At 48.9% G+C, this 15214-nt stretch overlaps 1 protein-coding gene across 1 annotated transcript in view; it reads left to right on the top strand.

Moving 5' to 3' along the window:
* The window catches only part of MAP10 (microtubule-associated protein 10), a 4815-nt gene extending 406 nt beyond the window's left edge, over positions 1–4409 (top strand). The window contains exons 2-3 of the mRNA XM_014535917.1: positions 2–2482; positions 4200–4409. Of these exons, the coding sequence (XP_014391403.1) occupies positions 2–2284 (2283 nt within the window). The 3' untranslated portion in view covers positions 2285–2482; positions 4200–4409. The remainder of the gene's footprint in view (position 1; positions 2483–4199) is intronic.
* The last annotated feature ends 10805 nt before the right edge of the window (positions 4410–15214 follow it).

Below are 15214 nucleotides of genomic sequence, written 5' to 3'. Positions count from 1 at the left end.
CCTCCAGGTCCTGGGGCCGGCCGCCTCCTGCTGCTCCCACGGGCATCGAGGACGCTTTCCTCTGCACAACCACGTGGGGGAGCGGGTGGGCGACATTTCGCTGGCCTACCGCCTGACTGACCTGGGCAGCAGCTTGCTGGGCCATCTGGAGCGGCCAGTCCCTTCCACGGCGGGTGGGGTGCAAGACGGGGGGGTACGGAGGGCCGTGGAGGGCAGCTCCCCAGCCCAGCAGGAGAGACAGCTACCGCAGCCAAACTCGGACCCAAGTCCAAGGGATCCTGATGGGCCTCCGAAGAGTTTTAACAGCCGGCAGGCACAGAGGGATTTGAAGAAAGTCGTTTTCCACCATGAGGCCAACGCAGGTAGCACTGGGTCTGTGGAGAACGGCAAAACCAAGTCTGTCTGTTCAAATGCTAGCGGTGTGGGCAGGATTAGCCCCCCAGACCAGGAAGTCACAGACTTGGAACTTGAGACGAACACAATTTGCCCTCCTCCCCTGTATTACACCCACGTGACCCCAGAAAAAAGGCCTCCCCTACGGGGCACAGTCACCATTAAGCCTCAAGCGAATGGATCTGAGGAATTGGATGGTACTTTTCCAGAAAAAAAAATTTTCAGTCCCCCAACACATATTCATGTTCTAAACGGTACAAATTCTGCAGCACGTGAGACTCCTGCGGCGATTAATCCTCCACTTGCTCAGGACGTAGAAGCAAGTCATCAAAGTACAGGTCACCCTCAAACCGAGCAAAATAGGATGAATACCATAAGGCAGTTGCCTTTGTTAAATGCTTTGTTGGTTGAGTTGTCCATGTTATACAACCAACCTGTCGAAAGCCCTATGCATATCCACCCTCACTTAGCCTGGTTATATAGAACTGAGGATAAGAGGTCACCAGAATCTTCTGCCAAATCCACAGCTAAATCTGAATCAAAGGAAGAGAAGTTTCCTGTCGGGGGGGATGAAAAGCCAGTGAGCCTTCAGTATAAAAAGAACCAAGATGAAAATCTTAAGACAGGTAAATATTTTGAAAAGAACCATGGTGCTCCCTCCAAAAAGGCTCCCAGGGGTAAGCTACTCTATGGCTTAACAAATACACTTAAGCTACGTTTAAAGCAAACAAATCCCAGTATGTTGGTGGTACATGAAAAGCGAGAACAGTATAGAAAGATGCAAGTGCAAATGTTCGGTGCAAAACCCCGAATCCCATCATCCAAAGTTAAAGTACTAGGCTTTGCAGAACAACACCAGAAGCCACACCAGTTGCCTAAAGATAAGTATTTAGAAGCAGATACATCTTTCGCTGAAAATTGCGATTCTTTAAAGGTAATGAGTGGAGTTGTTGATGGCCCCAGCACAACCAAAGAAACGCAACTGAAATGTGCAACCGAAAAGACAGTTGATGGTGGTGAAAATCAAACCAATGATGGTTCATTGAAAGACATTGTGAGTCCTGCAAATCCCATTGTTCCAGAAAGATTTGCTCAGACAAATATTTTGGAAGGAAAAGTGGACATGAAAGTCCAGAGTCCATTTGTTTTCCAACAGGTTGCAGCTGTTGACAAGATTGTAAGAGATAAAGATACAGAAGACAAAACCACCGATAATGACGTTCTTACTGCTGATGCGAATGAAAGTCAACCAAGTCAATATAGTCGCTCTGAAAGCATCTCAGAACTAAACTATTCAGATGACTTCACCAGCCCTTGCTACTCTGAAGATTTCTGTACTGACGATACCAGTAGAATTTTACAGGCTCATGATAGGAGTTCGTCGGCAGAAAATCCAAAACATAGTCAATATAACAGTAAGTCTAGTGCAACAAGATTGTCCATAAGGAAAAACAGCCATGAACAGAGTTTTATTCCTACCCCACCTTTTTCAGCCGGATCGCCAGTGCACTCATCTAAAAGATTTCATGTTTCGAAGACTCGAGATGAAAGTTTGGAGGAAGCCTCTACTATCTCTACCAGTGACTTATCTTCATGTTGGACTGAGGAAAAAGAAAACCAGTTGGACCAAAATAGCGTGAATCCTTCTAAAGTTACAAAGACGGGTGAAGACGGCGCTATGAAAATAAGAACTGATTGCAGGTCTTTAGAAAGAAGCCAGTCAATTCGGACATCCCAAGTGAGTTCTTATCTGCCATCGAATTTGTCAGAAGGCAGTAAATCCGAACGCTTTGAAGAAGACAGCGATGAAATTGCTTCACTAAATATTTCCGAGCAATGCAAAGATATTTGCGAATTACTAGTAAATAAACTCCCAGGATATACGGTGTAAAATGTGTTCCTTTTTATTTTAAAGCATTTAATTTTTTATAACCTATGTATATGGTTAGTGAAACAATTTTTAATAACTATTTTTAGTCCATAAATAATGTGAATAATTCTTTTTAAGAGATATGCTTGTCATTTCTTTGATTTTTTGTGTTCTGCATTAAATCTGACAGTGTTGATCATGAACTCACCCTGTAATCTGGTAAGACTTAAGTTGTTTATCTTATAAAAATAAAAGTATCTATTTTCCTAAACTATCTCTCTCTTCTTTATTTAAGTATGTTTTTATTGATTTCAGAGAGGAAAGGAGAGAGAGAGAAAAATATCAACGATGAGAGAGAATCATTGATCGGCTGCCTCCTACACGCCCCCTACTGGGGATCAAGCCCACAACCCCAGGCATGTGCCCTTGGCCGGAATTGAACCCGGGACCCTTCAGTCCACAGGCTGATGCTCTATCCACTGAGCCAAATCGGCTACGAGGCTGTACCCTCTTTGATGACAGAGACTGACAAGTGTCTCATTCCCCATTGTGTACCCAGCTTTTCACACAACTCCGTGTATTCGGGTACAGCTACACTTGATAAATGTCTGTTCGACCCATAGATACTTAAATAGTCAAGTGGGGAAGAGCGAGTGGTATTTGCTTAAGAGGTTCACAATAAGTGGCAATGGAAATGGAAGGAATCATCTTAGAGAGGGAGAGAGAATATATATTCCTTTCCCCCGGGGAACGATCAGCATTCAGATGTTCTTACGCTGGGGAGGATCCAGGAAAAACACTTTGCTTGAGAGGAAATTTCAATTACACGGTGGAGATTAGAGTTTCAGCCCTTGGGGATAATTACAGCCATGTTTCCCATTATATATGCCCAAGTAAGACAAAAGAAAGACACGAAACCCCAACGGAAAAGCAGTGCAACTGGTAATCAAATGGTTGCCTTTATTGCAGTCCCAGGAAAATCATTTCAAAGCCTCAGTGCTTTGCTCTAAGACCCGAAGACTCATCGCTTAATAATGTGGTTAAAAACTCAAGTCTTGCCTCCCAAAACACTTGGCTTGGGCAGGAATGTTTTCAACTGTCAGGCTATTACTAGAACCATGAAACACAGGGATGATGTCTGGCTAACACACAGATGGATGTGTTATTTGTACAACTTGCCACTTGGTATTCTTAGCCTTTCCTTGCTTATTCCTCACTGCGGTGTGATACATTCTGTGGCTAGAGATGTGCTTTACTTATTTATTAAATACTAGAGGCCCGGTGCAAAAATTTCATGCACTGGGGGGTTCCCTCAGCCCGGCCTGCACCCTCTCTAGTCTGGGACCCCTCGCTCCTTATTGCCCACCTTCAGCGGAGGCGGGAGAGGCTCCCGCCACCACCACTGCGCTCGCCAGCCTTGAGCCGGGCTCTGGCTGAGCGGCGCTCCGGGGGCACACTGACCACCAGGGGGCAGCTCCTGTGTTGAGCGTCTGCCCCCTGGTGGTCAGTGGGCATCATAGTGACTGGCCGATTTGCATATTAGGGTTTTATTATATAGGATGTTTTTATTGATTTCAGAGAGGAAGAGGGAGGGAGTGATAAAAACATCACTGATGAGAGATAATCATTGATTGGCTGCCTCCTACACGCCCCCTACTGGGGATCGAGTCTGCAACCTGGGTATGTGTCCTGACCAAGAAGCAAACCGTGACCTGGTTCATAGGAAGACGCTCAACCACTGAGCCACACTGGCCGGGCTAGAGATGTGCTTTAAACTTCTTTTTTATTGCCTAAGTAACCTTCTAGAAGGCTGTGTTAAACATCTCATAATCTTGCTCAGATTCCATTCATTTTCTTTGGGTGACATGTTTATGGTAAAGAAAATATGTCATAATTTATACAACTGTTTTACTTAAATATTTCTGTTTCCTTCTAGGACGAAGCCAGAAGGAAATCAAATGCAATCAGGTCATCTGATGGGACAGTCCCTGTTCATTCCTGGGTTATTCCAGCGAGAGAAAGAGCCCGTTCTCCCGTCAGACCCCAGCTGCCTTTATGGTGAGTCTGTGGAAGAGAGAGGGAAAGACAGAAACATGGATGTGAGAGAAACACATCGATGGGTTGCCTCCTGCACGAGCCCCAACCAGGGCCCGGGCCGGGGAGGAGACCGCAACAGAGGTACGTGCCCTTGACCGGAATTGAACCCGGGACCTTTAGGTCTGCAGGCCGACGCTCTATGCTCCGAGCCAAACCCTCCAGGGCAGCTGAGGATTCATGTAAATACAGTCTTCAGTTAAATGAGGGAAAGATAGATATATACTTGCCAAAACTTGACATGTTATTTATGATGGTATCTGTGGTATAACTAGGAGTAATAGATTAAAATGAAGAAAAGGACATTTTTTCGAAGAAGTTAAGAAAAATTCCCTAGACAGCAAGACCTACTAGACTGTGAAATAGGCTTTCAAGTGCAGTGATGGAAGCGCAGGCCCCGGGGACATTCTAAACAAAGGACGCTGGCCGGGCAGTCCTTTGCCGAGAGGAATTCTGCCTGCAGACCTGGAGCAGGAAGCGGGCAGGGGACGGGGATAGGACCCTGTGGCCACACACAGGCCGTGTGGTCTGCAGGGAGGGGTGGGGAGGTAGGCTCAGGTCCAAGGGGGGGAGAAGCAAAAACTGTGTCGCCAGGGGGAGCGGGAGTACAAGAGTCAGAATGAACACGGACCGCAGGCGACTATGTCCAGGTCTGTGCAAAAGGCAGCTGGAACCAAACTTTGGCAGTGGAAACAGTTTGGATGGAGACAGTAGATCCAGATCCAGAGGAGCTTGCTGGATTAAAAGCGTTTAACGGTGCTGCCCGGTGTGGCTCAGAGGTTGAGCGTTGACCTATGAACCAGGAGGTCACGGTTCGATTCCCGGTCAGGGCACAGGCCTGGTTTGCAGGCTCAATCCCTAGTAGGGGGCGTGTAGGCGGCAGCCAACCAGTGGTTCTCTCTCATCATTGATGCTTCTATCTCTCTCTCCCTCTCCCTTCCTCTCTGAAATTAATAAAAATATATTTTTTGAAAAAAGACGATAAGCTTTGCAGTAGGCTGCAGGACAAGTCAGAGGACAGAGAGGCTAGAGTTGGGGCAACCCTGGAGGAGCCTCTGAGAGCATGACGTAGTGTACTGGCTTTCCAACATTCTATGCAAGTAGGGAATATGTGTCATGTGATGACACACACACACACACACACTCCCCTGCACATGCACATGGCTGCCACAAAACAACATACAAAATAATGTAACGTTTGATGTGGTTGAAATTACTTTTGTATTCTGTTTATTTCTTTTTTAGAGACAGGGAGAGGGAAAGACAGAGAGAAACAGCAATGTGAGAGAGACACATCGATTGGTTGCCTCCAGCACGTGCCCCGACCTGGGCTAAGGATCGAGCTTGCAACCGAGGTGCGTGCCCTTGAGCGGAATCGACCCCAGGACCCTTCAGTCTGCAGGCCGACGCTCTATCCACTGAGCCAGACCAGGTAGGGCTGTTTCATTCCTTTTCTTATGCTGGCTGGGATGCACACGATTGATTTCATAACCGTGTAATGCTAGTAGGTCACAGCCTGGCCCCGAGGTGAATAAACACTACAGTCAGACAAGGCAGTGAGCAGGATGCGTGCTTGAAGAAGGTGGTGGAGTACAGCCTTCCTTAGGTGGGGAGTTCCCCGAGGCCGACCCCCGGGGTCAGACCAGGGAGTCGCAGTCAGTCACGTGGAGCAAAGGCCTTGTGACCTCAGAGAGGCCTCGTGACCTCCGGGAAACGGTGCAAATTGCCCATTGACACCTGCCAGGGTCTTCGTTGTTCCTTCCAAACTCAGGACTCACGCTGTTTTTTAGGAAAGTTGCTAGGGACACAGGGTGTGGGAATGGGTGAAACACTGGCTGGATTGTTTTGATAACTCAAAATAACGCCTGCACACTCCAGAAATCGACATCTTGGGCAGGAAATATACGGGGAGCCTTCTGATCTAGGACGCGGTCGGAGGGGTAAACATTAATCACACCAAGCTTTTCACATCCCAGACTGTTTGCTCACTGACAGTCTCCTCTCTCGATCTTTACAACTCCTGGTAGCCCAAGTCTCTCGGATAAATGTGTTTATAAATGGTTCTACTTTCCCGTGGCTCTTCCCCCGGCAGACATTTCCCTGTCTTAGCTTCCTAATGGGCTTGTTGATCTAATTCTCCCTTCATTTCTTGATGGGTTTAGAACGATCCTCTCTGGGACTCATTTTTCTCCTGACAGTACAATAAAAGGGCATTTTCGTCCTTTTTTCCCTCTGGCTGGCAATAGCATCTTCTTTTCCTTTCTGGTCCTTTAATTGGCGTTGTTTATACCCGCAGGGACCCCTCTATTCCTCTCCCTTTCCAAAAACACTGCCTCTGCTCACACCTCATTGGTCTCGGGAATTCCCCTGTGAGCCCCTGCTGGCAGCTCTCGGTCCCTTGTGCCCTGGAAGCTCATGTTCAATCTTGAACGTTGGCTTCCCCTCCGGGTCTTCATTATGCGTTTCTGAAAGTTCTTCAGCTTCTGTGTAGACGTGCGGACGGCAACCCAGGGGTTTCACTGAGCGGACCCTCTCGGAAAGACCTGCATAAGCCTTTAAAGGGTTTGTGCTTTTTAAAAGGCAAAACGAAGCAGTTGTCCTAGGGAGCAGTGTTGGTTTGCTTTCCGGCTCAGTGGGACCAGGTTGACACCTTTACCAGGTGACAGTGACAGTGCTGGGTCTGTGTGGACGAGCTGGACGAGTATGAGTTAGAGGTGGACAGGCTTGGCTTTTATTTTATTGTACTAGAGGCCCGGTGCACGGATTCGTGCACCGGTGGGGTCCCTCGGCCTGGCCTGCGCCCTCTCGCAATCCGGGACCCCTCCAGGGATGTTGGAGCGTCAGTTTCGACCTGATCCCCACAGGCCAGACCAAGGGACCCCACTGGTGCGTGAATCCATGCACTGGGCCTCTGGTATGCATATAAGATCTTTGGTTAATCTCTTCCCGCCCTCCCCCCTCTCCTCTTCCCTCTGAGATTCATCAGTCTGTTCCATGTTTCCATGCCTGTGGATTCCGCTCCTGCGTTGAGCGTCTGCCCCCTGGTAGTCAGTGCGTGTCATAGCTATCAGCTGGTCGGACGGTCGGACAGTCGCTTAGGCTTTTATATATATAGTTTTTTTTTATTTCAGAGAGGAAGGGAGAGGGAGAGAGAGAGAGAGAGAGAGAGAGAGAGAGAGAGAGAAACACCAGTGATGAGAGAATCATGGATCAGCTGCCTCCTGCACGCCCCACACTGGGGATGGACCCCGCAACCCGGGCATGTGCCCTTGGCCCGAATCAAACTGTGACTTCCTGGTTCATAGTTCTTTCTGTGAGTATTTGGGGCTATTGAAAATTATAAAACGGCCCTACACGAGAACTACTCTGTGGATTAGACAAAAAGAGAAACGAGCCTGGGAGCTCATGAATTAATTTTGGCAAACCATTTTGTAGAGAAATGTTTAAAAATGGTAGAAAGAGAGTGAGGGAGAGTGAAGCGCTAAATAATAGAACACAGCAGAGGACTATAGATGGACATATGAAGACTTTGTTTTAATTAATATTTTAGGTATTTTATTTCCCGTTCTTGATAGAATATGTAAGTCAAGTCTGAAATCGGGGGGTGTAGCAATTGTACACAAATTGCAGTGGAATGAACTGAAACATGCTAAAGGACTGTCATTCTGTAATTTTCTGCTTTTGTTCTCTCGGGATGGATTTGAGGATGTTTGCCAATAGGGTGGGAAATCACTTGTAATGGCATCGGGGGCGGGCGATTGGCTCTCCCGTGAATGGGTGGGGTCAGCAGGCCGCCCCGGCACCTGCAGCCACTGCACCTGCCAGTCCTCCTCCTGGAAGGACGCCCTGAGGCCGGCTTTCCACACTCCGCTGCCTGTGAGAAGCTCTGGGGAGCGGTTACAGCTGTCAGTGCCTGGGGCCCACTCGGCACCAATTACATAGCACTTGGGGGGATGCAGGCCAGGCATCCATCGCTATTTTCTCAGATCTCTCCAGGTAATTGTGATTTACAGACAGAGTGGAGAGCCATTGCCCTTGGGAGAAGCCAGCCAGTAAATGAAATTGCCTGTGAGCCTGACAGGGACAAAAGAACAGAGAGGGGACCAGTGGGAAGAGGGGCCAGAGGAAATGAATACGAGAGAGAAGGGAGCGAGACGGGGCACGGTTGGTTTTCAACTGAGCAGCGGAGGATGCTCACATTTGGTCCAAAGTGGGAGAGAGACCGGAGGATCGCTTTCTCTGACACTTGAAGCCCAGAGATCCAGCGAGGAGCTGGGCTGCTGGTGGAATTCCCGGAGCTGAGTGGTCCCTAAGAAGTTTTATTTTTTAAAATATATTTTTATTGATTTTAAAGAGGAGGGGCGAGGGAGAGAGAGATGGAAACATCGATGATGAGAGAGAATCATGGATCGTCTGCCTCCTGCACGCCCCACACTGGGGATCGAGCCCACAACCCAGGCACGTGCCTTGACCGGGAGTTGAACCGTGACCTCCTGGTTCATAGGTCGACACTCAACCACTGAGCCATGCCGGCCGGGCCCTAAGAAGCTTTAAAGCACAGTGGGCAAAGGGCCCTTCAGACAAAGATCCTGAGAGTCTTTTTAGTTCCAAAGAACTCTAGCCAATGGGCAGACGAGCGAAGCTTCCCAGAGCCAGGATTTCTCCACAGGGGAGTGAGGTCCCCAGGCAGGCAGACCAGGTTTCTCCCGCAGGAGGCAGTGAGGGAGGTAGAGGAGCCAACCCCCCAGGCAAAACTCTCAGTAATAGAACAGACCCCAGTGATCTTCAAAAGGCATTTATGGTCCAGTTAGTGTGGCTCAGTGTTTGAGCGTCGACCTAGGAACCAGGAGGTCACGGTTCAATTCCCGGTCAGGGCACATGCCCGGGTTGCAGGCTTGATCCCCAGTAGAGGGCGTGCAGAAGGCAGCCAATTGATGATTCTCTCTCATCACGATATTTCTATCTCTCTCTCCCTCTCCTTTCCTTTTTCTGAAATCAATAACAATATTTTTTAAAACACACCAGGAGAGGATCGTGTCTGTCAGGAGTGAATGCTAATAACCTCTCTGGGAAGAGGCTGGTGTGTTCAGGGGAGGCGGAAGAAGGAAGCTAAATAGAAGGGGAAGGTTGACAAGATGGCCAGATAGTAGTCCAATGGGATCTCCGGGGTATGGGCCACTGTTCCTAGAATGGATTCTGCAGACCTGAGCGGCCTTGGAGCCCCCAGGAAAATGCCAGGCGGCTGTCTGTGCCATTGCTGCTCCTCCCTAGGGGGCAGGCCTGTGCCCATTCCTTTCGGCAGGTAGAGGTTCTCTGATGGTGGGTGACCACACACAGGGTGGTGTTTTCTCGACCAACAAGATAATGTTGGCAGAAGGATTTTGCCTCCTAGGGGCAAAGGTGACGTGCGGACATGGGCATGCATTCCCAACCACGGGGAGCTGATCCGATGAACTCATTAAATACCATGAGGTAACCGCTGGCTCCCAGTCCTAAGACACAGATCCCAGCTAACTCACGTAACACGCTAATTTTCTGTCCCGATGGGATCTTTGAAATGAGTTTTTAATGATTATTTTCACAAAGCACCTATGGATCTTCAGATCTCGGGACACCACTGGCTTGATTCTGTGTGTTTGTCAGCCAGCATGATTGCACATCCCTGGCAACGAGGAGCCCTGAATTCCCAAACTAGTCAAATCCCCCGTTTTCGACACCCGCTCTGCATTTGTCGGTATCAGCCACGGCCTGTCATTCTCCACGGAGAGCGAGTTTGCTGGTCCCCTGTCAGCACTCACACAAACAAGCATCACTCCTCCTCCCGGGCTCATCCGTCCAGGCCTTCTCATTCGTCAGGCAGCTGTCACTGGGGGCAGCCCCGTTCACAGCCTCACTCGGCTGATTCTGGACTTGATGCGCCCACGCTCTGTCCTCGAGCCGTCACTCTGCATGAGGGGATGCTCCCGAGGTGGACATGGCCACCTTTTGCCCCCTGCTTCCAACAGACATTGTTCCTGTTATGAAGTCACTGGTGGATAGCATTTGTTCTTGCTGTGACCTGGTAGACAATTGTACATTAACATTGTAAACTGACAACAACTGGCACCCAAATTGCAATCCTCCTGTTATGTCCCAAAGAGAAAAACAAGCCGGGTTGGCGTGGCTCCGTGGCTGAGCATCGACCTATGAACCAGGACGCCACGGTTCGATTCCCAGTCCAGGGCACATGCCCAGGTTGCAGGCTCTATCCCCAGTAGGGGGTGTGCAGGAGGCAGGCGATCCATGACTCTCTCTCATCATTGTTGTTTCTATCTCTCTCTCCCTCTCCCTTCCTCTCTCTGAAATCAATACAAATATATTTTTTTTAAAAAAGAGAAAAACAAAAGGCAAATGTACCAGGAAACAGCGGGAACAAAGGGAAGATGTCCGTTAGTGTTGAGTGGCCAGCACCGCGCGCGGCTGGAATTCCAGGAGCAACAATTAGCTCTGAACTCAGCCAGTTGTACTAAATGCTTCCCTTTGGGCTCATTTTCGTGGCGGGAGTGACTGCCTCCTATGTGTTTTCTGTGCCGTTTCTCTCCAAGGCAGCTGCCTGCCTTGTTGTTTCTGTTCACGGTGCCTCTGGGACTCGAAAATAGATTGAGTCCTAAGGAGACATGGGAAGGGACGTGGCTGAGTGGCAGCTGCGTTGTTTGCAAGGCCCCGAGGTGAGAGCTGGGCGTGATGATCGGTCCTTCTCCGCACGAGCCTCGGGGATGCAGCCACAGGCAGCACTTGCAGCTGCTGGTGCTACTTCCTGGGTCAGCGATGTTTGCCCACAGTCAGGACGCTTCTCACAGCCACAGAGGGTCAGCCCTGGAAGAAGCTCTAAAGACCACCTAGCCTAGCTGGTTGTTATTATTATTGTAAATATATTCTTATTGATTTCAGAGAAGAAGGGAGGAAGAGAGAGAGATAGAAACATCAATGATGAGAGAAAATCACTGATCGGCTGCCTCCTGCACGCCCCACCCTGGGGATGGAGCCCGCAACCCGGGCCTGTGCCCTGGCCGGGAATCGAACCGTGACCTCCTGGTTCATAGGTCCACCCTCAACCGCTGAGCCATGCCGGCCGGGCTGTACCTATATTTCTTGGTGAGCTCAGAGTGACTTGCCATTGAACAGCCCCCGGCGCTTTCTCCTCTCTCAGCATTTGGACGAGAGGATTGCAGCCCAGGGAGGCGTCGCAGGCACACGGAGGGGCAGGGGGCTTTCTCATGTTCCAGGTGAGGAAACCCGAGATGCACGGAGGCGACAGGATGGCCAAGGTCAGACAGGAGCCGAAGTGGAAGTGGACGAGTCAGCAAAGTCCGGGACGGGAAGGAAATGTGATGGGGGGAGGCGGGGTAGGGGGTAATAGATATACCGTCCAAGCAGAACCACGCGAATGTGCAGCGTAAATTCTTCAAATTATTAAAAAAAACACACATGCAAAAAAATTCCCCAATTGAAACCTAATCAGGAATGTATTGTGCAAGCTGCGACACTGAAGGTTGAGGCTTTGGAATTAATGCTGCAAATGTCCCTTCACCTGCCTCCTAAAATACAGCCAGCCCGGCCAGTGTGGCTCAGTGGTTGAGCATCGACCTATGAACCAGGAGGTCACGGTTCGATTCCCAGTCAGGGCACATTGCCGGGGTTGTGGGCTCGATCCCCAGGGTGGGGCGTGCAGGAGGCAGCCGATCCGTGATTCTCTCTCATCATTGATGTTTCTCTCTCTCTCTCCCTCTCCCTTCCTCTCTGAAATCAATAAAAATATATTTAAAAAATAAAAAGCGCTCTTCTCAGTGGTGCTGTTTTGTGAATTAAATGAGATAATGCCGGCAAAGCATTAAACATTGAGCTCAACACACAATGGACTCCGTTTCTGAACTGGTATCAGAAGCTTCCGGTTTCAAAATGGAAACCATAGTGAGCTAGAGAAAAACACTTTATAAAAGTTATCTATCCCTTTAAAACTTCTCCCCAAATCCCAAAGACTTGGGGGGTTGGGAAAGCAAGTCTGAGGGCTTTAAGGGAAGTGAATTCAGCGGAGGACAGTGGCTCCGCTTTGAGACATAAGAAGAAAGGGAAGATTAATTTTCTCCCCAACTTAAAATAGTGCCTTTGTTTGTGTAATTAAACTACCGCTTGTTTGTGAGACCTGGCAGACAGGCAACATGTGCACATCCCAAATTTGCAGTTGAACAAAATATGTTTTAAGTAAAGCAAGGAAAGCATGAATTTTAAGTCTGCTTGTTTAAATTACAGTAGGAGATGATGAGGAAGTTTCGAAAAGCTCTTCGGTTTTCTAAGGAGGACTCCAGGCTTCGAGTTCGTGAGAAGCTTGCCAGGAATTAATATCCATGGAGGCCGACACGGGTGCTCAGAAGCTCTGAAACCCAGGGACCTCCGGCCCCATTCACTCTGGCCCAGAGGCAACGAAGTCAGCCCTTACGATGTGAAGGGGGACTGGGGAGAGGACATCCTGTTCAAAAGAATACAGAGATTTAGAGCAAAAGTGCATATTTCTGCCATTTTCCTTGGCATGAAAGGAGTCTGGGAAGTCCTTTGAAAGAAACTCACAGAGCTACTGATTTCTGAGCCCTGTGTCATGTCAGTCTCCACCCCTCCTCCCTTTGTTTTCTCCGCTTTTTTCTTTTTTTAAGTGGAGCTGGGATTCCAACTCAGGAAGCTTGTCTTCAGAACCTTGTTCTTTTTTAAAATAGATTTTTGTTGATTTTAGAGAGGAAGGGAGAGGGGGAGAGAGAGAAAGAGGGAGAGAGAGAGAGAGAGAGAGAAACATCAATGATGAGAGAGAATCATTGATTGGCTGCTGCTTGCATGCCCCCTACTGGGGATCGAGCCCACAACCCGGGCATGTACCTTGACCGGGAATCAAACCGTGACCTCCTGGTTCCTAGGAGGATGCTCAACCACTGAGCCACACCGGCCGGGCACATCAGCTGCTGTTGATTGCAGCTTGTATGGAAGTGAAAGACGAACCTAGGTCAGTGATGGCGAACCTATGACACGCGTGTCAGAGGTGACACTCGAACTCATTTTTTGGGTTGATTTTTCTTCGTTAAATGGCATTATATATAAAAAAATAAATATCAAAAATATAAGTCTTTGTTTTACTATGGTTGCAAAGATCAAAACATTTCTATATGTGACACGGCACCAGAGTTAAGTTAGGGTTTTTCAAAATGCTGACACGCCGAGCTCAAAAGGTTCGCCATCACTGACCTAGGTGCAGGGCCCTACATTACCAGCGATGCCTTATCAGTGTTGCAGAGGTGCTGGTGATGGCTACACGGTACACGTCTAAATGTTTGTAGACGATTCCTTTTTAAACAGCAAGAGACAGAGGCCACCTGACCGGTGTACACGGCGGTCCCCAGCGGTCCCATGTGGCCACAAACCAATTAAGTCGCGCTCTCACTGAAATTGCTTTCTCAGCCAGGGTGGAGAATGATTGATCACAAGTCACACGCTACACGTGTTAGGCTGAAAGAGTTTGCAGGTAAATCTGGCCCCAGGCCACGGCCACTTCATCGCGCTGGCGGAAACGCCGAGTTGAGTGGCTCCGTGAGGGGGAAGCCCCTTCATTCTTGGCGCGGGGAGATCCCCCAGCTGGGTCTTGCGTTTGTCCACGCGCTCGGGGCCTGGAGGCAAGAGGGGGACCTGGTCTTCCTAGCAGAGCTGAAGAGGGGACTCAGCCTGATGAGCGTTCTCACCCCCTGTGGATCGTAGGAATCGCCAGTTTGTGTTTTTTTTGGCTGTTTTTTATTTTTCAATTGCAGTTGACACTCAATAGTATGTTGACATTTAATAGTATGTTGATATGTTGTCTATTCAGATAGAGCAGTGGGTAATACATTTACATATCTCACGACCAGTTGACACTCAATAGTATGTTGACATTTAATAGTATTTTGATATGTTGTCTATTCAGATAGACAGAGCAGTGGGTAATACATTTACATATCTTACGAAGTGAACCCACCTGGCACCATACATAGTTATGACAGTATTACTGGCTCTATTCCCTAGGCCAGTGATGGCGAACCTTTTGAGCTCGGCGTGTCAGCATTTTGAAAAACCCTAACTTAACTCTGGTGCCGTGTCACATATAGAAATTTTTTGATCTTTGCAACCATAGTAAAACAAAGACTTATATTTTTGATATTTATTTTATATATTTAAATGCCATTTAACAAAGAAAAATCAACCCAAAAAATGAGTTCGGGTGTCACCTCTGACACGCGTGCCATAGGTTCGCCATCACTGCCCGAGGCTGTACTTTTACTAGTACCTCCCCATGACTATTTTGTAACTGCCATTCTGTACTTCTTGCACCTTCTCCAACCGGCCCCCAAATTCCCTCCACTCTTGCCAGGCGGGGGTGGTGGTGGTGAATATATTTTTATTGATGTCAGAGAAGAAGGGAGAGGGAGAGAGAAGCATCCATGATGACAGAGAATCACGGATCGGCTGCCTCCTGCAGGCCCCACACTGGGGATCGAGCCCGAAACCCGGGCATGTGCCCTGACGGGAATCGAACCGTGACCTCCTGGTTCCTAGGTCATCGCCCATCCACTGAGCCAGGGCCCGATGGGCTTGCCAGGGAGTTTTGAACCAAGGAGACCCAGATGCCCAGGACTCGCCAGGACCAATGACTCTGACGCTGTGCAGGTGCAGCCGGGCATCTGCAGGTGCAACCAGGGCATCCCCCTTTGCAGCTGTGGCTGACTCCGAGGGGCAGGCAGTTGGAACCCTTGGCAAGGCCTCCTCCTGAGGAAGCTGCCGGGACCCATGCCTCCTTCAGAGTTGTCC

This window comes from Myotis brandtii, unplaced genomic scaffold, assembly GCF_000412655.1.
Source record: "Myotis brandtii unplaced genomic scaffold, ASM41265v1 scaffold1026, whole genome shotgun sequence".
In the NCBI taxonomy this organism is placed as follows: Eukaryota; Metazoa; Chordata; class Mammalia; order Chiroptera; family Vespertilionidae; genus Myotis; species Myotis brandtii.
This window is presented reverse-complemented; position numbering and strand designations above follow the sequence as displayed.